The sequence below is a fragment of the Hippocampus bargibanti genome, linkage group LG17 (assembly GCF_051943395.1).
Source record: "Hippocampus bargibanti isolate YZ-2025 linkage group LG17, ASM5194339v1, whole genome shotgun sequence".
Classification (NCBI taxonomy): domain Eukaryota; kingdom Metazoa; phylum Chordata; class Actinopteri; order Syngnathiformes; family Syngnathidae; genus Hippocampus; species Hippocampus bargibanti.
Window position 1 is genome coordinate 3,927,133 of NC_142750.1, and position 19,520 is coordinate 3,946,652.

General features: G+C 39.0%; 2 protein-coding genes across 3 annotated transcripts; both read right to left on the reverse strand.

The window, feature by feature from the left end:
* Positions 1–1,135: 1,135 nt before the first annotated feature.
* LOC148885287 (relaxin-3-like) lies at positions 1,136–4,889 on the reverse strand. The gene is made up of 2 exons (XM_089019096.1): positions 2,449–4,889; positions 1,136–1,426 (listed from the first exon to the last, which is right to left on the reverse strand). The coding sequence occupies exons 1-2, from the start codon at positions 2,606–2,608 to the stop codon at positions 1,152–1,154; spliced, it is 435 nt and encodes a 144-aa protein (XP_088875222.1). The 5' UTR covers positions 2,609–4,889; the 3' UTR covers positions 1,136–1,151.
* A 751-nt stretch (positions 4,890–5,640) lies between these two features.
* rhot1a (ras homolog family member T1a) lies at positions 5,641–18,724 on the reverse strand. Of its 2 annotated transcripts, XM_089019009.1 has the most exons (20): positions 18,358–18,724; positions 17,981–18,039; positions 17,821–17,902; positions 17,678–17,721; positions 17,548–17,601; positions 17,351–17,403; positions 17,133–17,241; positions 16,432–16,533; positions 15,427–15,525; positions 15,203–15,311; positions 14,986–15,106; positions 13,632–13,716; positions 12,925–13,070; positions 11,707–11,807; positions 11,489–11,619; positions 11,274–11,357; positions 9,880–10,002; positions 9,480–9,682; positions 8,140–8,262; positions 5,641–6,514 (listed from the first exon to the last, which is right to left on the reverse strand). In XM_089019009.1, exons 1-20 carry the CDS (start codon positions 18,392–18,394, stop codon positions 6,397–6,399), a joined length of 1,983 nt encoding a protein of 660 aa, XP_088875135.1. In that variant the 5' UTR covers positions 18,395–18,724; the 3' UTR covers positions 5,641–6,396. The 2 variants fall into 2 exon arrangements, with proteins under 2 accessions (XP_088875135.1, XP_088875136.1); XM_089019010.1 differs by lacking the exon at positions 8,140–8,262.
* Between the last annotated feature and the right edge of the window lie 796 nt (positions 18,725–19,520).

Below are 19,520 nucleotides of genomic sequence, written 5' to 3' on the forward strand. Positions count from 1 at the left end.
TACCTAGATAGCTAATAGATAGCTAATATAGCTAGTTTGACAGCTTGCTAAGCTAATAGATAGTTAGCTATTTGGCTAATAGATAACTGGCCAGATAGCTAATAGATAGCTAGCCAGCTATCTGAACTTCATAACGATGAAGATGCTCAGTAAAAGGCTCCCAAACACAAAATGGTCATCGGAAAAATCAACATTCAAAAAAATCAAAACTATACTCACCATTTGTTGATTGATAGATTAAAAAATATATGTATTTTTTTTGTTGTAAAAAATATATGTATTTTTTGTTGTTGTAGAGACTTGACATCGTTTTAGCAAGTGGTTAACCACAGTTTAAAAGTAGGAAGAACGTGATTGTTGCAACAAAATATGTCCGTAAACCACTTTTAATACAGAAACATCATCAACAGAGCTCACACGCCATTAAATTGACATACTCAGCACAACTTTATTTTCGGTTCAACAATTTGACTGCTTCCAGGGTTTCAATGATACACGTGTCGAGGACAATGACAACTCACAAACATTAGAAGAAGCGGAATGTATCACAATCGCTAAACAACGTAGTCTCGTTGCAATATGAGTTTTTTATATATTTTCGCAGTACATTCGACGACATTCTTCGATTGTGTCACTTTCAATTTAGTCGAGATGTCCGTAGTCGAGAATGAAAACAAACACACTTCCTGGGTTAAGACCTTCGGTGACCTTATACTTTCTCACAGCAGGATACGCGTTATTAAAACATATTGAATATAGTAACAACATACCTCATGTCCAGTAAGACTCCCACTGTGTATGATTTTGCCTTCCGTCACGTCTTGTTTCAGACATTTTGCAATCTCACATTATGACCGCCGTCCCTTTAATATTTCTATGACGCGTTCGTCACGTGATATGTACGGAAGTGACGCGTTTCAATACAAGACGTCTCGTGAAATGAAAACAAACAAAAATTGAATCTTTAATTTTTTTTGTTCTTACTCCTTAAAAATGTATTATTTTACTGCAGAATCCGGATTGCTTTTATGTATCGTGTGTGTATTTTCTGGCCAAATTGCTACTATATTTTTATATGAAAAAACGAACTGATACATTTACATGTGTGTGTTTAGTTTTAATGTTACCGATGTCCAAAAAATGTTCGCTTCTCAGCAAAGAGAACTGATCTCACTTTTGCTACATCCCCACTTGCAGCATGCATTGGAAAGACCCAACACCACGTCCCGGCCCTTGCGATCTGCCTTCCTCAGGGCTTCCAGAATCTCTTCGGTGATGAAAGAACGAGTTGGCCGGTTGAAGACTTTGCCTTGGTTTTCACTTGATATGAAATCCAGATTTCTGTTTCTATGAAGTATACTCTCCATCACAGGATTGTGACTCAGTTCCTCTGAGGACTCCTGATGCGAGCTGAATAAATCTTCCTCTGCAGTGAAAATGAGTATAAGTTGAGTTTCAAAGGAATTCTCGCGTGATATCATAACAAATTAAGGAAATAAGTACATTTAGTTAGCCATTTTAAACTTTGTAGGATACAATCAACTGCTGATACTGTCAGTTCGTGTGACGCATATTTTGAGCGACAAAAAATACAATATGAACTATTTTTATTTCAATACTTCGACATTCTACCACTTCATTTCGAAAAAAGAAATACAAATAAAATACGCTGTTCACAAAAAAAAACAATTAACTGCTGATTTCTTTGTTTGAGCCAAATTTGAATATGCATGGGGACCCTAAAAAAGGGACCCTGTCTCTATCTGCCAGTCTCACCTGATTTTGAGGGCACACAAATATTTTCTGTGGCAAAGAGCTGAGACCCAGAATTCTGCATTAATAATAATAATCCATTTCATTTCTAAGTGCTTTTCAAAACTCTCAAGGTCACTTTAGTCATATGATTTATTTTTTTTGTTGGGGAGCAGCGGCAGCCACACGCGCCAGCGTTCACTCAACCCGAAAGTAACTCAAACAGATAGAATGCTAACTTGCAAGTTAATAGCTAGATAAAGTCAAAATCAGCTTTATTGTCAAATATGCTAAGATATATAGTAGATATAGAGATAGATGGAGATAGATGGATAGCAAATAGAGAGCTAGCTAACTAGCTCAATAGTTAATAGTGAGATACAGAGCTAGCTAGCTCAATAGCTAATAGCTATATAGATAGCCAGTTAGATCAAATTGTTAGGAATAAATCATCTGTGAGTAACTTGTCGGCTTCTATGGTGATCCCTCTCACAACGAACATGCTAATTGTTGGGTTATAAAGTCAGCTTTATTGTCAAATATGCTAATATGCATAACATATAGCACAGATGAAAAGTTGCGCAATAACGTAACCATTTAATTCCGTTCATAATATTCACAATTTTAAAATTAACTGTTAATGTTAATATTAAGCCTGTAATATTTTAACCTAACACAGACAAAATCTGATCTCACCTGATGATTGGAGCGATCGCTTCCATCGTGAGCCGCCGCAGGTGAAGATGACTGATCGGATGAACTCACGGCCGCAGAGTTTAACACCATAAATTGGGTTTTCCATAGGCTGAACTTCATTTGCCAGCAGACAGAAAGCTAAAAGCACAACTTTCCACATAGTAACCCAAAAAAAGAGTTAAAAGCACAGCAATAAGGGGAAATTATTTATGCTGCTCAGCAATTAGGTTGGTGCTTCCTTGTCAGAAACAGCTTTGACTACACGAGTGGTCCAAGCGGGGTTTATAAAGCAGTTTGAAGCCCGAAAAAGGGGGACATGCATATTGCGTATGCAGCATCCTATGAAAGAATAGCAGATTTGAAAGGGTAGATACAATCCGAGACCTTTATGAAGAATAGAAGGTAGACCAAAGGTCAGAAGCACCTAAAGTGCTTTGGTTAATTTCATTGTCCTCCAACTTCATATGTAAAAGAGGTCAAACCATGAATTGTGGGTGATTTATAAGGATCACAATGAATGATCCTTAGAATTTGATGAAAGGTCAAAGGTCGTTCATTTGGAACCCTGTGAACCAGTCAGGTGATTTTTAGCAGACAAATAAATGAGGAATTTCACAAACAAATTATAAACATATAGTGATACCTCGGTTTACGAACCCCTTGGCTTACAAACTTTTCGGTTTACGAATGTTAAATTTGTGAACATTTTACCTTGGCATACAAATTTTTTTCGTACACGGAGCTGCCTCAATGAGTCATGTGTCGTTCGCGAACAAGCCCATTCTTCTAACAACAAAATGGCAGCCAACTTGTTTTTGTTCTCTATTCCCCGCCCCCAGTCTTCAGTTAAAGCCACGTGATTGATCAAGAATGCAACAGTGGGGGGGGGGGGGGGTTAAACATTAAAGAGACAGGCAAATGACAGTGAGAGAGTTTCAACGTTGATCGTTTAAAGCCAGAGTGTAGAATGCAAGGTTAAAATATCCCAATCAATCAGGCTCCACAAACCCGCACAAGCCATCTGTACACTTGATGCAAATGGCTATCAGCCCAGCTAAACAGAACATAATTGATGAGGAACTGGGTAAAATGATCACAGAGAAAGCACCTCCAAGGGATCATTCCTCAAGATGGTAAAAGAAGGTTACGTTCCTCATCAAGTGTTTAATGCTGAGGAAACAGGCCACTCCATTCCATCAAGCCATCAACGACCATCACAAAGGTAAATAAAATGACTTTATTATACAGTACAGTTTATTTCTTTAATTATAATACCATGGCACATTTATTATACAGAAAATAAGGTATATTTTGTGTTTTATATTGTTTTAAGGCTTCGAAAATTAGAAAGTAGAAAATTATGTTTTATGGGGACCTGGGAACGGATTATTCTCATTTTAATGGTTTCCTATGGGAGATTAATTTTTGGAATACACACTTTTCGCCTTACACACTCTGTCTGGGAACCAATTAAGTTCGTAAACCAAGGTATTACTGTACGACTCTGTGCTCTTCATCGTGACTTTTTTCGCCTGTCATTTCTTTAACGAAAAAGGTGAGCAGAGAGAATAAAAGCTATTACTGTTGACATTTTCAAAGTATGATAACATGGAACTCTAGTTATGAGTCACACACAAAATAAAACACCTTTTATCTGGGGGGGGGGGGGGGGGCTCTAGTCAAAGGTCGTTCATGTGGAAAATTACAATGGCGTGATGAATTTGTAATTAAGATGACAATGGCAATGAAACAAAATGGCATTTTAAGTATGACCTTCATTAAAAAAGAGTCATAAAGGTCATGCAAGGTTAACTCATTTGTATTGCTTAGTATTAATACAAGCAAGGCTAATAGGCTGGAGGTCTTTTTCGATGCTGCTTGTCGTCACAAAGGTTGCAGGTGAACAGAGGTGTTGTTCTGCTGACATGCATGTTTTTGAAATACAGTAAAGTCTCGTTATATCGATATTCAAGGGAGTCCGAAAAAATATCGATATAACCGGGACTATCGATATATCCGACCCTGTTTGCATGTAATTTTCTCCGTGCGTGCATAGAAATAGTATCGATATAACCGGGACTATCGATATATCCGATATCGATATAACGAGACTTTACTGTATGTGTATAAGCTACATTACCAGTAAGTGTGCAGATAGACTTTTGGAATGAGTCTCAAATTGGCAGAGAGCTGCTTGTTATGATGAAGGATGTATGGTGCACTTGGGGTTAGTAGATCTACTTCACAGTTCCGAAGTTTGAATCTCATCTCCGGCCTTTCTTACGGAGGTTGTGCATGCTCGTTCACCCTGCTCTTTGCGTGGGTTTTCTTCAGGTACTATCGCTATCTCCCATGTCCCAAAAACATGCCGGTTTTGTTAACGGAAAACAAAAAGTTAGTCAATGATAGGTAATAATGGGAATTGTTGTTTACCGATGGTATATATGTGTATGTATGAATGTGTATATATGTATATGTATATATGTATGTGTACTGTATATATATATATATATATATATATATATATATATATATATATATATATATATATATACAGAAATATATACACACACGTATATATATATATATATATATATATAATTATTTAATCCACCTGTGATTGTGACATATGTGTATATGTGTACATGTATATGTTTATATGTACATATATATATATATATACATACATACATATACATATATATATATATATATACATATATATATATATATATATATGTGTGTGTGTGTGTATATACATATACATAAATACACACACTTATACATAGATACACGCACGCACACACACACATATACATTCGTTAATGAATCTTAAAATATGGTTCTCCTACGTGCATTTTTTTTACTGTATGACAAAAACACGATACATAACTGACATCCATTGAAATACTAAATTGCTTATTAAAGTCTCATTTTAAAATCTATATTTCATTTGTTTGTGGGCTAAAGCCATTTTGACAATCTTTATTGCTGCTGATATTTTATTTCAAACATCCTGCTTGTTCCACTTGCACACAGTTACTGTTGGAAATGCAGTATTTTGTCTTTTTTGGGGGGTTGAGCATATATAAAATAAACCGGTGAAGCTTTTAGGACATTGGACTAAACTATGAGCTGTAAATTATGAATAAATATGCAATAAATATATCTTTCTGGAACAACACATAAACATATGAGTGTCAATGTGATTTATTAGATAGTTAAAACCATTTCTTTGACTCGTGAAATGAGTCCCCATTTGACCCATGACCTCAAAAAGTTGTGGCAGGGTTGGAATGGGGAAAACGCTTGGTTGCTGAAATTGTGTCATGATGGTTAAGCTAAGTTATCGAATGAAAAGTAAAGCTCGGCTTGAAAACAAATATATGTTAAAAACAGCAGGGAAATAGCTTTGATCGCACTAAATACAAAAATACATGAAAAATATTCATAGCATGTGAACCACTCAAAATTGATGCGTTAATAAATTAAATCCAAAAAATGGCTTCCTGACTGACATCCATGAGTGAAGGTGATTTTTTTTTTGGGTAATTTTTTTTTAAAGACGTAACTAAATGAGGCAAAAAGAGGCCACCGTGGTCATCGCTAAAAACTCCTCAGAACTACATCTAGAATAGACGGCATATACACAATCTATGAACACACTCCGCGTCCCTTTGCGGCTGCCTCGACTTGACCTGAGGAGAAACTAAACAAACACCGACATAGTTGTCGGCGTTTGAGAATTGACTGGTAGGCAAAAACAAACAAAAAACAAAGAGAATGATTGATACTTTGTGATTAAATGCATCCAAAATTATTTCATATGAAGGGGGCGGAGGATAAAGTAGGCTGTTACCCGATTGGTTGCTTGGTCTGTCTTTCAGGTGACGGAAAGGACAGGACGTTGAGGATATAAGCGCGCCATCCCCCCCCCTGCCCGTCCCATCACCGTTGTTTGAGAAGCGCTTTGTACATGGCGAAGCCCAGCACGGCAAACACGGTGGCCCCCAGGCTGGCCCGCAGCCAGAACGTCGAGTTCTTCAGGTCCGCTTGCGCCATGTGCCTGGCGAGAACATCAACAAAGTGAGATTAGGTAACGTTTACAATAAATGGCGGAAAGCTGTTATTTGCAGAGAAGCCATTTTCGAATGATGTATACGGCCATTTTGGGGAGAGTCATTTTAGGAACCTTTATGTTGAATTCATGCAAATAGATAACCGTATTTTCCGGTACATAAGGTGCACCAAAAAGTCTTCATTTTCTTCAAAAGATGACCCTGCGCCTTATATTCCGGTGCGCTTTATATATGGAAAAGGATTTAAAATACACCATCCATTGGGGGTGCGCCTTATACTCCGATGCCCCTACTATACTGTATGTAAAAGGTTTGAAAATACACCATCCATTTGGGGGTGCGCCTTATATTCCAGTGCTCCATATATATGGAAAAAAGTTTGAAAATACACCATTAATTGGAGGCGCGCCTTACACTCCGGTGCGCCTTATATATGTACAAGGTTTGAAGATAAACCATTAACTGGGGGTGCGCTTTATACTCCGGTGCACCTTATATACTGTTTGTAAAAGGTTCAAAAATACAGCATAATTTGGGGGTGCGCCTTATACTTCGGTGCGTCTTATATATGGAAAAAGTTTGAAAATACACCATTAATTGGGGGGTGCGCCTTACACTTCGTTGCGTCTTATATATGGAAAAAGTTTGAAAATACACCATTAATTGGGGGGTGCACCTTATACTCCGGTGCGCCTTATATATGTAAAACGTTTGAAGATAAACCATTAACTAGGGGTGCACCTTATATACTGTATGTAAAAGGTTAGAAAATACACCATTCATTGGGGGTGCGCCTTATACTGTGGTGCACCTTATATATGTAAAATGTTTGAAAATACAACATACATTGGGGGTGCGCCTTATAGCCTTATATACAGTATGCAAAATGTTTGAAAATACACTATATATTAGGGGTGCACCTTATACACCGGTGCACCTTATATACTGTATGTAAAAGGTTAGAAAATACACCATTCATTGGGGGTGCGCCTTATACTGTGGTGCACCTTATATATGTAAAATGTTTGAAAATACAACATACATTGGGGGTGCGCCTTATAGCCTTATATACAGTATGCAAAATGTTTGAAAATACACTATATATTAGGGGTGCGCCTTATACACCGGTGCACCTTATATACTGTATGTAAAAGGTTTGAAAATACACCATTCATTGGAGGGTGTGCCTTATACACCGGTGCACCTTATATATGTAAAATGTTTGAAAATAAACCATTAAATGGGGGTGCGCCTTATACTCCGGTGCTCTTTATACATGGTAAAAGTTTGCAAATACACCATTAATTGTGGGGTGCGCAATACACTCCGGTGCGCCCTATATATGGAAACGGTTTGAAAATACACCATTCATTGGGGGTGCGCCTTATACTCCAGTGCAACTTATACACCGGAAAATACGGTCAGTCTTGAGTGCTGAACACGGTCCACATTGCTCCACTACATGAGTACTAAATACTCATTTCAACATTATTTTCTGAAGCACGCACTACAGGGGGTGTTCTAAAGAGCTGCGGAAGGTCAGCTGCTACCACAACGAGACGTGGACGGCACGCGACGACGCTAAAACACAGGATTGGGACTACGTATGAACCTGTTGCGAACGACCCTGCGCAGTTGGGTGCGAATGCTGCGCAGCAACTCCATCTTGAGGAGGTTCTGACACAGGCAATAGGTGCACTTGTTGCAGGCGCACATGCAGCGGAGACGGACGTGGCTGTAGAAAAGGGGGGAGAGGGGGTACACACGAGAATGCGTGTATGCGCATGCAAAACAGAAAACACGGAGAACACGTGATAACAGGAGGCGGGGAAAGTATATGCGCCTGTCTTGTGTTGCATTCATGTTTTTTTCCCGGGTTTAAGGCTCAAAAGCCTTGATTTTCTTCAAAAGATGACCCTGTGCGTTATACACAGGTGCGCCTTATATGTGAAGTAATATTGAGCCACAACAGGTCTCGCAACTACTGTCAGCAGTCACCGACTTATGGAGATGTGTGAAAAAAATAGATATTTTTGGCTACTTGGCTGGCTAGCCGTTAGCTGTCCAGCTGGCTAGCCAATAGCTGTCGAGCAGGCTAGCCAATAGCTGTCGAGCTGGCTACCCAATAGCTGTCGAGCTGGCTAGCCAATAGCTGCTGAGCTGGCTACCCAATAGCTGTCGAGCTGGCTACCCAATAGCTGTTTAGCTGGCTAGCCAATAGCTGTCTAGCTATTAGCTGTCTAGCTGGCTAGCCAATAGCTGTTGAGCTGGCTAGCCAATAGCTTTTGAGCTGGCTAGCCAATAGCTGTTGAGCTGGCTAGCCAATAGCTGTCTAGATGGCTAGCTGTTAACTGTCTAGCTATTAGCTGTCTAGCTGTTAGTTGTCTTGCTATTAGCTGTCTAGCTATTAGCTGTGTAGCTGTCTAGCTATTAGGTGTCTAGCTGTCTAGCTATTAGCTGTCGAGCTATTAGCTGTCTAGCTATTAGCTGTCTAACTATTAGGTGCGCAGGGTCAACCTTTGAAGAAAATTAAGGCTTTTGGGTGTGCCTTATACACCGGAAAATACGGTACTGTTTTTTTTTGTTTTGTTCATTAAAAAAAATAAAAAAAATCGGGTCTGCGTTGGTTGTCGTGTTAAGTAACGATGAGTTAATTACTTGCTCCACCGAGCAAAAGTGGTTTTTAATGGCCGCCAGAGTTCAGACAACACCATTTCTGGAAAGCTAAAATGAGATTTTCAGGATTTGGCCGCTTAAGCGTTTGGTTAATCCGCTGGAAAAAAAAAAAAAAAAAAGTCAACGGGATCAGATTGCTTTCAAGAGGTTAAGACACCCTGTGAAAAGCCGCAAAGTCGATTGAAGATTTTAGGTCTGAGCTCCGACGACTTTGAAACAATAAAAAGTAGGCGCGGACTTCAAGTCGAGCATTTGAATGTGTAGAAAAATACTAACGGGTACATGGCCATGGTGGTGATCCTCGTGTAGAGATCCTTGCTGGGGGCGTCGGTCGTGTTGCACGTGAACGGCTGGGGCGGGTGGAGCTTGTGTTTGCGACAAAAGTCGTGCGGCGAAAGGCTGTATTGTTGCCGTACTTCGTGTAGGTCCGACTTGGCGGCGATCACCACGCATGGCGTCTTGCTGTCTATGAAGTATTTCTGTCACAAAAAAAAAAGATACATAAAATTGGTTTGCTCAAGTACAAGATCGGTGCACCTTATACAATGGAAAATACAGAAAATATATTTTTTAAATTCTCCCTGTGTTGAGGAATTTAATCTATTTTTGGCATCTGTGGAAGAGTTAACTAAAACCTTATCTGTGCTCTGAAAGTGCAAAAATGGAGTGTACAAACCTTGTACATTTTGGCGCAGTATTCAAAAGAATGCGGATTGTTGACGTCATAAACCAGGCAGACCACGTCACAAGCGAGGTCCTCCTCTGACATGAAGTCAAAATCTGGCATCATCTCGTGCAGCTGGAAGGAAATTTTGTTTCAAAGAAAATTCAATCAATAACATAAAATAAGATAAATACAGTGAGACCTCAACTTACGAACTTAATTGGTTCCCAGACAGTGTGTAAGGCGAAAAGTGTGCATCTCAAAAAAAATTCCCATAGGAAACCATTAAAATGGGAATAATCCGTTCCCGGGTTTCCATAAAATATACTTTTCAACTAAATAAGCCTTAAAACTACACACAACATACCTTATTCTATGTATACCTTATGCTATTGTATTGTAATGAAAGAAATACACTGCATTGTATCATAAAGTCACTCTATTTACATTTGTGATGGTCATTTATGGCTTAATGGAATGGCGTTGGAGGTCGAAGGTCAAAGGGAATTGCATGAGGACTGTAATTAAAGAAATAAACTGTGCTGTAAAATAAAGTTTTATTTAACTTTTTGATGGTCGTTGATGGCTTATGGAAGGAGAGTCACCTTCCATAAGGACTGTTGGTACCGTTCGGTCGTGTGCTTTCGCCAAAGATCACTCCGCCAGCTGTGGTGGGTGTGTATTATGAAAATAGTGCTTATTATAAGGTTTAATCTTCATAAATTTGACGTTTGTAAGACAAAAAGTTTGTAAGTTAAGGTGTTTTTAAGTTGAGGTCTCACTGTATTTGTATATTTGGATAACTTTTTTCATTAATTGAAAATGCGCCTTATAGTCCTGTGCGCCTTATACAGGTAACATCCGATTTACGACGGGCTCACGGTCGGCACCACCGTCTCTTTGAGACAGGTGACCTCTTCTGGCTTCTCCATTAGCAGGGAAAGCGATTTTTGGAAAGCACGCATGCGTTAGAAGCCGTGCGTATTTGGGTCAGCAGAAAGCGTGTGCCCCGACTCAGTAGTAAAGATCGATAATACAAAATATAAAACGATTAAAATGACACTAAAAGTTATAAGATTTATACATGAACTGTCAACATTTTGGCATATAATACGTATAATAACGTAATTTGATTGAAAACGTTGCTTAAAAACAACAGATTGACATCATATACTATCCTGTCGTATAGGAGATGCCAGCGTGTCGTCAATATGATCATGTGATCCTCGCGTCAGCCATTTTGAATGCTTTTCGATTTACGACCGTTTGACTTACGACCGTTTTGTCGGAGCGGAACCCGGTCGTAACGCGGATGTTGGCTGCATATGGAAAAAGTTTGAAAATACCCTATTCATTGGGGGTGCGCCTTATACGCCAATTTTTTAATTTTTTTTCAAATCACCTACCAGCAGGTACTTCTCTTGACCGTACACATAAGTTGTGCTGATGGCGTAAAGGGATTTGTGGTCTTCTCGAATCCGCCTCTGTCGCTACGGTGATAAAAGCAAAACAAGGTCATTGGAATCAACGACAGATCACATGACATCCGATCTGGTGTTCCATTTCTCTCTTATTTGATCCTACGTAACCACCGAAGCGGAAAATTCCGAGCGGAACTCACCTGAAGGTTCTTTCCCAGGAAGGCCTGCAAGAATCCGCTTTTGCCGCTGGCTCGGGAGCCCAGGACGTTGCATCGGAAGACGCTGCGTTGGGTCTGTTTCTTCTGAAGATCGATGCGTTTGTTGCGCGTCACTGAACAGCAAGATGAGGAACAAGTTACAAAAAAATAATCACACTAAAAAAAGAAACATTCCAGGAAATACTACATTTTTTTTGTACCTGTTATAGCAGCTGCTTGGGATTCCTGCTCATTGATGATAGAATATCCAAGGTAACCCAAGTACTCCAAACTGCGTTGGACATCCAGATATGTCGTTAACCTGCATACCAATTGGACCCAAAGTTTTATTTTATTTACTAAATAACTATCTAGCTAACTAGCTAGTTAACTATATAAGTAACTGACCAGTTAGCTAACTAGCTACGTACCTAACTAGTTAACTAACAATGAACTAACAAACTAACTAAATAATGGATGTACTAACTATTTAACTAATTAACTCACTCACTGCCAGACATGCAAAAATGTGTCCACACCCGTGCCAGGGTTTTTGTCATTGTCACTCGAATTCCAGGAGCCACACAATATTGGCTTTTAGGACTACATACACATTCAATTCAGCGTAAGAAACCATAGAATCTCTTCTTTCATCCGAAAAAAAAAAAAAGAGTTAATTCCTAAGTTATATGGGTCTGGAGTTATATGAGCTTGAAATGAGGGCAGATGTCCAAAATGCAATGCTATACATACATTTTGGTTTATATAGCGCTTTAAGAACAGCTGATGCTGGAAAAAAAACGAAATGCTGCCCCCTTGTGGAATGGAAAAAAAAAACATTGGCTGAGGCCATGGCCAGCGCTTTATCAGCACCAAAGCATGAAAAAAAAACATCGGGAATGGCGCTCTACGTCATATTTTCAATTCCCGAATAAGTTCATAACTGGCAGTGAATGAGTTAATTGATTGATTAACTTTTTCCTTTTTTCTTGCGGGTGTGCTGCCGATAGATAAAGCGCTGGTCAGACCTCTGACAATGTTTTTTCCCTTCCACAAGGAGCAGCATTTGCCTTTTGTGCATCTTACCGCTTTGTTACTGGTTCGGCTGTTGTTAAAGCACTATATAAATAAATATGTATGTATTGTATTTTGTATAGCCGCCACCATTTCAAGCTCAGATAACTCCAGACCCATATAATTTAGGAATTAACTCTTTTTCTGATGAAAAAACGAGAGCCTTCGGTTTCTTACGCTGAATTGAAAGTTTATGTAGTCCTAAAACTCAATATTCTGTGGGTCCTGCAATTTGATTGAAAATGACAAAAACCCTGGCACTGGAGTGGACACATTTTTGCACATCGTCCGGCAATGAATGAGTTAATTAGTTGATTAATGAATGTGTTAATCCAGTGACGCAAGTCAAGTATTTGTAAACTCACGTCCACTGTGAGAGGTAACCCTGGTATGTGATCCATCCCTGTTCATTAGTGCACACCGTGTGGTTGACATCCGGACCCCACGGCATGTAGGGAAATACTTTGAACAGGTCCTTCACCTCCTCGGGTGACAGTGCGCAATCTCTGTCCTGAAAGCACAAACACACGGCGCCATGTCAATCAACAAATAACGACACAATTAATGCGCAGTTATCATACAAGTCACATGGTAAGATATTAACTCATTCACTGCCATTCCAGAATTTATTCGGGAATTGAAAATTTGAGCGTGTAGTGGCATTTTATTATTTGTTCGGGTTTTGGTTTTTCTTGCTGGAGTGTTGATAAAGCGCTGGCCAGACCTCTGTCAATATTTTTTTCACTTCCACAAGGGGCAGCATTTGCCTTTTGTCCATGTTAGTGCTTTGTTCAAGCTTCAACTGTTGTTAAAGAGCGATATAAACCAATATGTATGTATTGCATTGTATTTTAGACAGCCACCCCCATTTCAAGCTCAGATAACTCCAGATCCATATGACTTAGGAATTAAGTCTATTTTTCCTAATGAAAGACGACAGTCTAAGGTTTCTTACAATGCATTGAACGCCCTAAAACATGTAGTCGTAAAACTGGAGTGGACACATTTTTTTTACACATCGTCTGGCAGGGAATGCGTTAAATTGGGTCGCACTGTCAATCTGAACACTCACTTTGTCGTGTTTGTCAAAGACGCTCTGAAGAAAGAGGTAAGCGTTGTGGTTTAGCTCCGTGGTGCAGTCAGGAGGGATTTTGACTCTGGAAGAGGAACAAAGATGAACCCAATCACATATAATAATAATAATAATAATAATAATAATAATAATAGTTGTAGTAATAGTCGTACTAGTCATAGTACTAGTCGTAGTACGTCGTAGTAATAGTCGTAGTAATGGCCGTAGTAATAGTCATAGAAGTCGTTGTCGTAGTAGTAATAGTCATAGTAGTAGTTGTAGTGATAGTAGTGATACTAGTGATAGTAGTAATAGTAATACTAGTAGTAATAGTAATAGTAGTAGTAACAGTAGTAACAATGATAGTAACGAAAATAATAGTAACAATAATAGTAACTATAATAATAATAATAATAGTAGTTGTAGTAATAGTCGTACTAGTCATAGTACTAGTCGTAGTACTAGTCGTAGTAATGGCCGTAGTAATGGCCGTAGTAATAGTCATAGAAGTCATTGTCGTAGTAGTAATAGTCATAGTAATAGTCATAGTAGTAGTTGTAGTGATAGTAGTGATACTAGTGATAGTAGTAATAGTAATAGTAGTAGTAACAGTAGTAACAATGATAGTAATAGTAGTAGTAACAGTAGTAACAATGATAGTAACGAAAATAACAGTAACAATAATAACAATAACAATAATAGTAACAATAATAATAATAATAATAGTTGTAGTAATAGTCGTACTAGTCATAGTACTAGTCGTAGTACTAGTCGTAGTAAGTCGTAGTAATGGTCGTAGTAATAGTCATAGAAGTCGTTCTCATAGTAGTAATAGTCATAGTAGTAGTTGTAGTGATAGTAGTGATACTAGTGATAGAAGTAATAGTAATACTAGTAGTAATAGTAATAGTAGTAGTAACAGTAGTAACAATGATAGTAACGAAAATAACAGTAACAATAATAACAATAACAATAATAGTAACAATAATAATAATAATAATAATAATAGTTGTAGTAATAGTCGTACTAGTCATAGTACTAGTCGTAGTACTAGTCGTAGTAATGGCCGTAGTAATGGCCGTAGTAATAGTCATAGAAGTCGTTGTCGTAGTAGTAATAGTCATAGTAGTAGTAGTTGTAGTGATAGTAGTGATAGTAGTAATAGTAATACTAGTAGTAATAGTAATAATAGTAGCAGTAACAGTAGTAACAATGATAGTAACAATAATAATAGTAACAATAATAATAGTAACAATAATAACAATAACAATAATAGTAACAATAATAATAATAACAATAATAATAATATTAATAATAATAAAATAATGCTGTTTTGACATTTTCAATGACTTACACAGGGAACAGATATTCCTGGGTGAGATCCAGGTCGTCGTCGTAACCAAACCTCCTCAGTACAGTCCAGGTGGTCTCGTGTCGGCCGCGCTGGATGAAGAGAGTGTGCAGGAACAAGAATCCTAAAAGTGAAGGTCAAGATGAGGTCATCAAACGGAGCGATCTCTAATTTTAGGTGTGTTTTGACATCAGAAAAGCACAAAGGGATGACGTGTGACCTTTTAGCGTGAGACCGTTAGCTTTGACGCCGTCCGTCATGTTTCTTCTGACTACGTTTTTAACATCTTCCAAAGCCTGGGATGCCAGTGGAGTGTTGAAACACGTTCGCTACAGATATCAAACAAAAAAAATCAAAGGCTAATCACAATAATGGAGCAATTTGGTTCAAAGGTCAAGCGCAGAATTGCAATATTTGATCACACATATGATGATCAAAGACTACCTGGAAGAAATTGAGCTCGTTGTCATTCAAGACGCCGTCGTTGTCCAGGTCGGATACTTTAAAGATTCGAGTTAAAGCTTCAATACAAGAAGGCTTCAGCTGTCAAGACGGGTAAAAGTACACGTTAGGATCTCAGCGCACGGCTGTCAAATTCGGGGAACAAAATACAGACGCTCCCCTACTTATGAACATTCGACTTACGAACAACGGTACATAGAGACATTCGACTTACGAACAACGGTACATAGAAACATTTTTGTAGTAAGTTACGGTGTATTCTCTTCAGTTGTACATGTACATATCTTAATATCACATATATTTTAATAAATGTTTATTTTACAGTACAAATGATAGAGATTAGGCAGAATAAGAAGTTATCATATTTAAAAGTTTCATGCTGTTGTATGCTTAGTCAACACTTGCGACTCAATACACTATTGAAGCACAGACAACCTGGGGTCAATCAGGTCAACAGACACAGCAAGTTAAACGGTCAGCTTCACAGGAGTAATTTAGGACTTAGGAAACTCCTTGTCACAGGAGTAATTTAGGACTTCAAACTCCTTATCACAGGAAGAGGTCATTAGCCAGGTTACAAACAGTTCATGGAAAACACAATGTTTTATTGCCCACAGCTGTTGGTGGTGTGATATTATAATCAAGAAAACTATGTTTTACTAATGTATCACTTTAATTTGCATGTACTCTCAATAAATAGCTTGGCAGAGGGGCGCAGAATTCGGACGTATGTCATGGGTGACTGCGTTTCCTGCCGGCAGTAGGGACAATCTTTCTGATTCCGAGTCTCTGTCCACAGTGTCTGACTGTCATATCTCTGACAACAAACCAATACATGTTACTTATACAATCCTTAAAAATACTTATATAAGCCTCAATTCCAAATAAAATATAACACTGAAGCAACTTATGAACAAATTCAACTTACGAACGACCGTTCGGAACATATCTCGTTCGGAAGTTGGGGAGCGTCTGTATAATTCTCACCTCCTTTTCTTCAGGGCAGTACAAGGGTCCCGTTGGGTGAAGAACTGCTTTTTGAGCATAGTAGAAGAGCTCTGAGATGTTTTTCAGATTTTTGGCTGAGCACTATGGGGGAAACAAGAGCATAAATGGAACTTAATGACTTGGACTATTTTTAAGTTCATTGAGTTCTGTAAAAACATCAAAATGAACCTTACAGAAATTGGGTTCCTACGGGGCAAATCTTTCGAACACCAAGTCCCCACTATGTTGCAAAAACATGTATGTGTGTGTGGTACTTCCTGTTAAAAACTTTGCGGAAAAAATGTGGTTCTTATCTCGTGACTGTAAAAATGAACTTTACAGAAATTGGGTTCCCACGGGGCAAATATTTCATACATAGTCCTCACCATGTAGGAAAAACGTGGATATGTGTGTGTGTGTTACTTCCTGGTAAAAACTTCGCGGGAAAAAAATGTGGTTCTTATCCCGCGATTGTAAAGTGTCCTTGAGAGTTTCGAAAGGCGCTTATAAATAAATTGTATTTTAATTATTATTATAAAAGAGCAATTTTCAATTGGAACTTTCAAACCAAAAGTACATGAGCATGTTCCAAATGGACCTCCGTTGTACACCTAAGACTGCGTGTACGTAACATTTAATCGAGAGGGTCTTCCGTCTTTTTCAGCAGACCCGAACGCAGCAGTCTGGTAACATTCTCTTACCTCGACACACGTCTCTATGTCCTGGTATTGATTCATGATTGGCAGGATAGTCTCCATACTGCTGTGTTCCACCAGGTCAGACTTGTTGCCTACGAGGATCAGTGGTACCCTACCAAAAAGATGGACTGCATAAGCGCCAAAATGCGACCATTCTAAACATAAAAGTAAGAATTAAAAAGCCTATATTAAGTGATTGTCAAGATAAATGCAGCACAAACCGGCTGTCTTTGTCTATTCGGTCATTGATGAGCGGAATCCAATGGCTTGTCACCTGGGAGAAGACATCACAACATTCAACAAATACGCTAGAATGGCTGCCATCGGATATCCAAGGTATACTTCACACTTTGCAATTCCATTGTTGGAGACACACCCAGGGTAAATAAACAGAAGCCAGAGTAGGAGCTTTGCTCACCTTTTCAATTGACTTCTTGTTGTTGACAGAGTACACTATGCAGATAACATTTGCCTGGTAGGGGGGAATTGTTCAAATTAGCCTGTCATTTATTGCAACATCAAAATGGGAGAATATAAAGTAAACCGACTTTAGATATTTCTTGATATAGTTGCTCTTCCGACTGTTCTGCTTCTGTAAGATGTAAACAAAAATAGAAACGTTGAATCACAACGTGGTCAATATAGATGGCCTAACTACAAAACTATGAGGTGCTAAGGACTCTTTCAGTACCTGAGTAATCCACAATGTGTGTCGGGACCCTCTCCGGGGTGACGTCTGCCGGGATGGTGATCTCCTCAGCTCGCAGAGGAACCTAACACGTTGAAAACAACCACTTGCATCAATTGGGAATAAGGTAACTAACCATTGAATCAGCATGTATCACCATTACCTCATCAGGAAACTCTTCGCTGACCAGAGACATAATCAGCGATGTCTTTCCCACCTTGGCTGTATAATGAATAAACCACAGGTCTTATCAGTGTCATTTGACATCGTTTTACTCTGCAATTTTTTACCTGCACAAATTATTAGCAAACCTTATTTTCTACATATATTCAGAATGCTTTGTCGGGCAAGTCTTCCTGACACTTTATGAGTGGAATGATCAGGAATAATAACTTTTACATCTTTATATTTTTCTGCGTGTTATCGTACAACACGAACGCTGGTTCTCAAGTGCTAGCTAGCTATTAGCCACTTCGCTAGCAGACAGCATAAGCGGATAAGGCGCTTTGCCGCGCCACATTGAAGGCACTCGCTACTTACGTTCCCCAACGAGTAATATCCTCACGTCCTTCCTCATGTTTAAACGAGTCTTTCTCCAGTATGAGGGACGCTCGCTTGCTTCATGAAGTGCCTTTAGTTGGTTGTCACTCCTCCGGTAGTTTGTCTTACGTCAGGCCCAGCGCTTGTCAAACTGGGCCTTTGTAGGACAAAACGGACGGTCGCTTTTTGGTGTCGTCCTTCACGCGTTACGTCACACCGAACACTTTTTCCCGCTCACTGCTATTACATTTTTAAAAATAAACCACTGCTAAGCGCCATGATATATTTTTTTGAACAGAATTCAGGTTTGAGGCGATTCTACATTTCGCAGTTGATTCAAGAGCACGCCTGACCTCCGCTACCCGGCAACTACGGCGAGCCGTAAGGGGACAATCTTGTTGAGGTGTTATTAAAACGCCGAATGCTGCCCTCTGGTGTAAGAGATGATAACTGCAGATGCTTCACAAAGCCTGCAATTTTGAGTCTTATAAGATAAAATTCACGTTTTGGGAATGCGGAAAGAAGGTCGGAACCGAGATTCAAGCCCAAAAGTTCGATGTGTATGTGGAACTGTCGCGGCTTGGAATTGAAGCGGATTTACGTGGGGACGGGAGATGTGAGACCGTCTCTTTTTGTCAATTGATGCTACAGTTGTTTGCTATCAACAATTTAACTTGTAGCAGACGTGCATATTTCACCATGACGTCTCTGATACACTGGTGAAAAAGATGCCCGAATCCTGTCATGTTTCATCTAAAACTGCTTCATACAACAATGAGGGTGCAGAAAGTGCTTAAGATTGAATGACTGTCTGTGTCTTTTGTGTTATGTATGTTTTGTGTATATTTGTTTTTTGTTGTTGTTTTTCTGTGACGCAACATTGGAGTCCAGATGGCTCGAATTGACACGGAAGGACTTCTTTCATCGATTGCAAACATTTATGATTTCCTATTCGGAACTATTTGAATCATATTCATAACTGGATGAGGAACAAGAAAGCATATTCTCAGAATCTGAAGCCATTGTTTTGATTCTGGAGCAAGGCAAGACGTCCTTGCGTGACGTCACAAACAATGGGGCGGGACCTTCTGAAACTCGCCATTTCCGGGGACATATTGAAGTAGTTTTGGGACACTTGAAGTCATTTTTATTGGTGTTTTGCA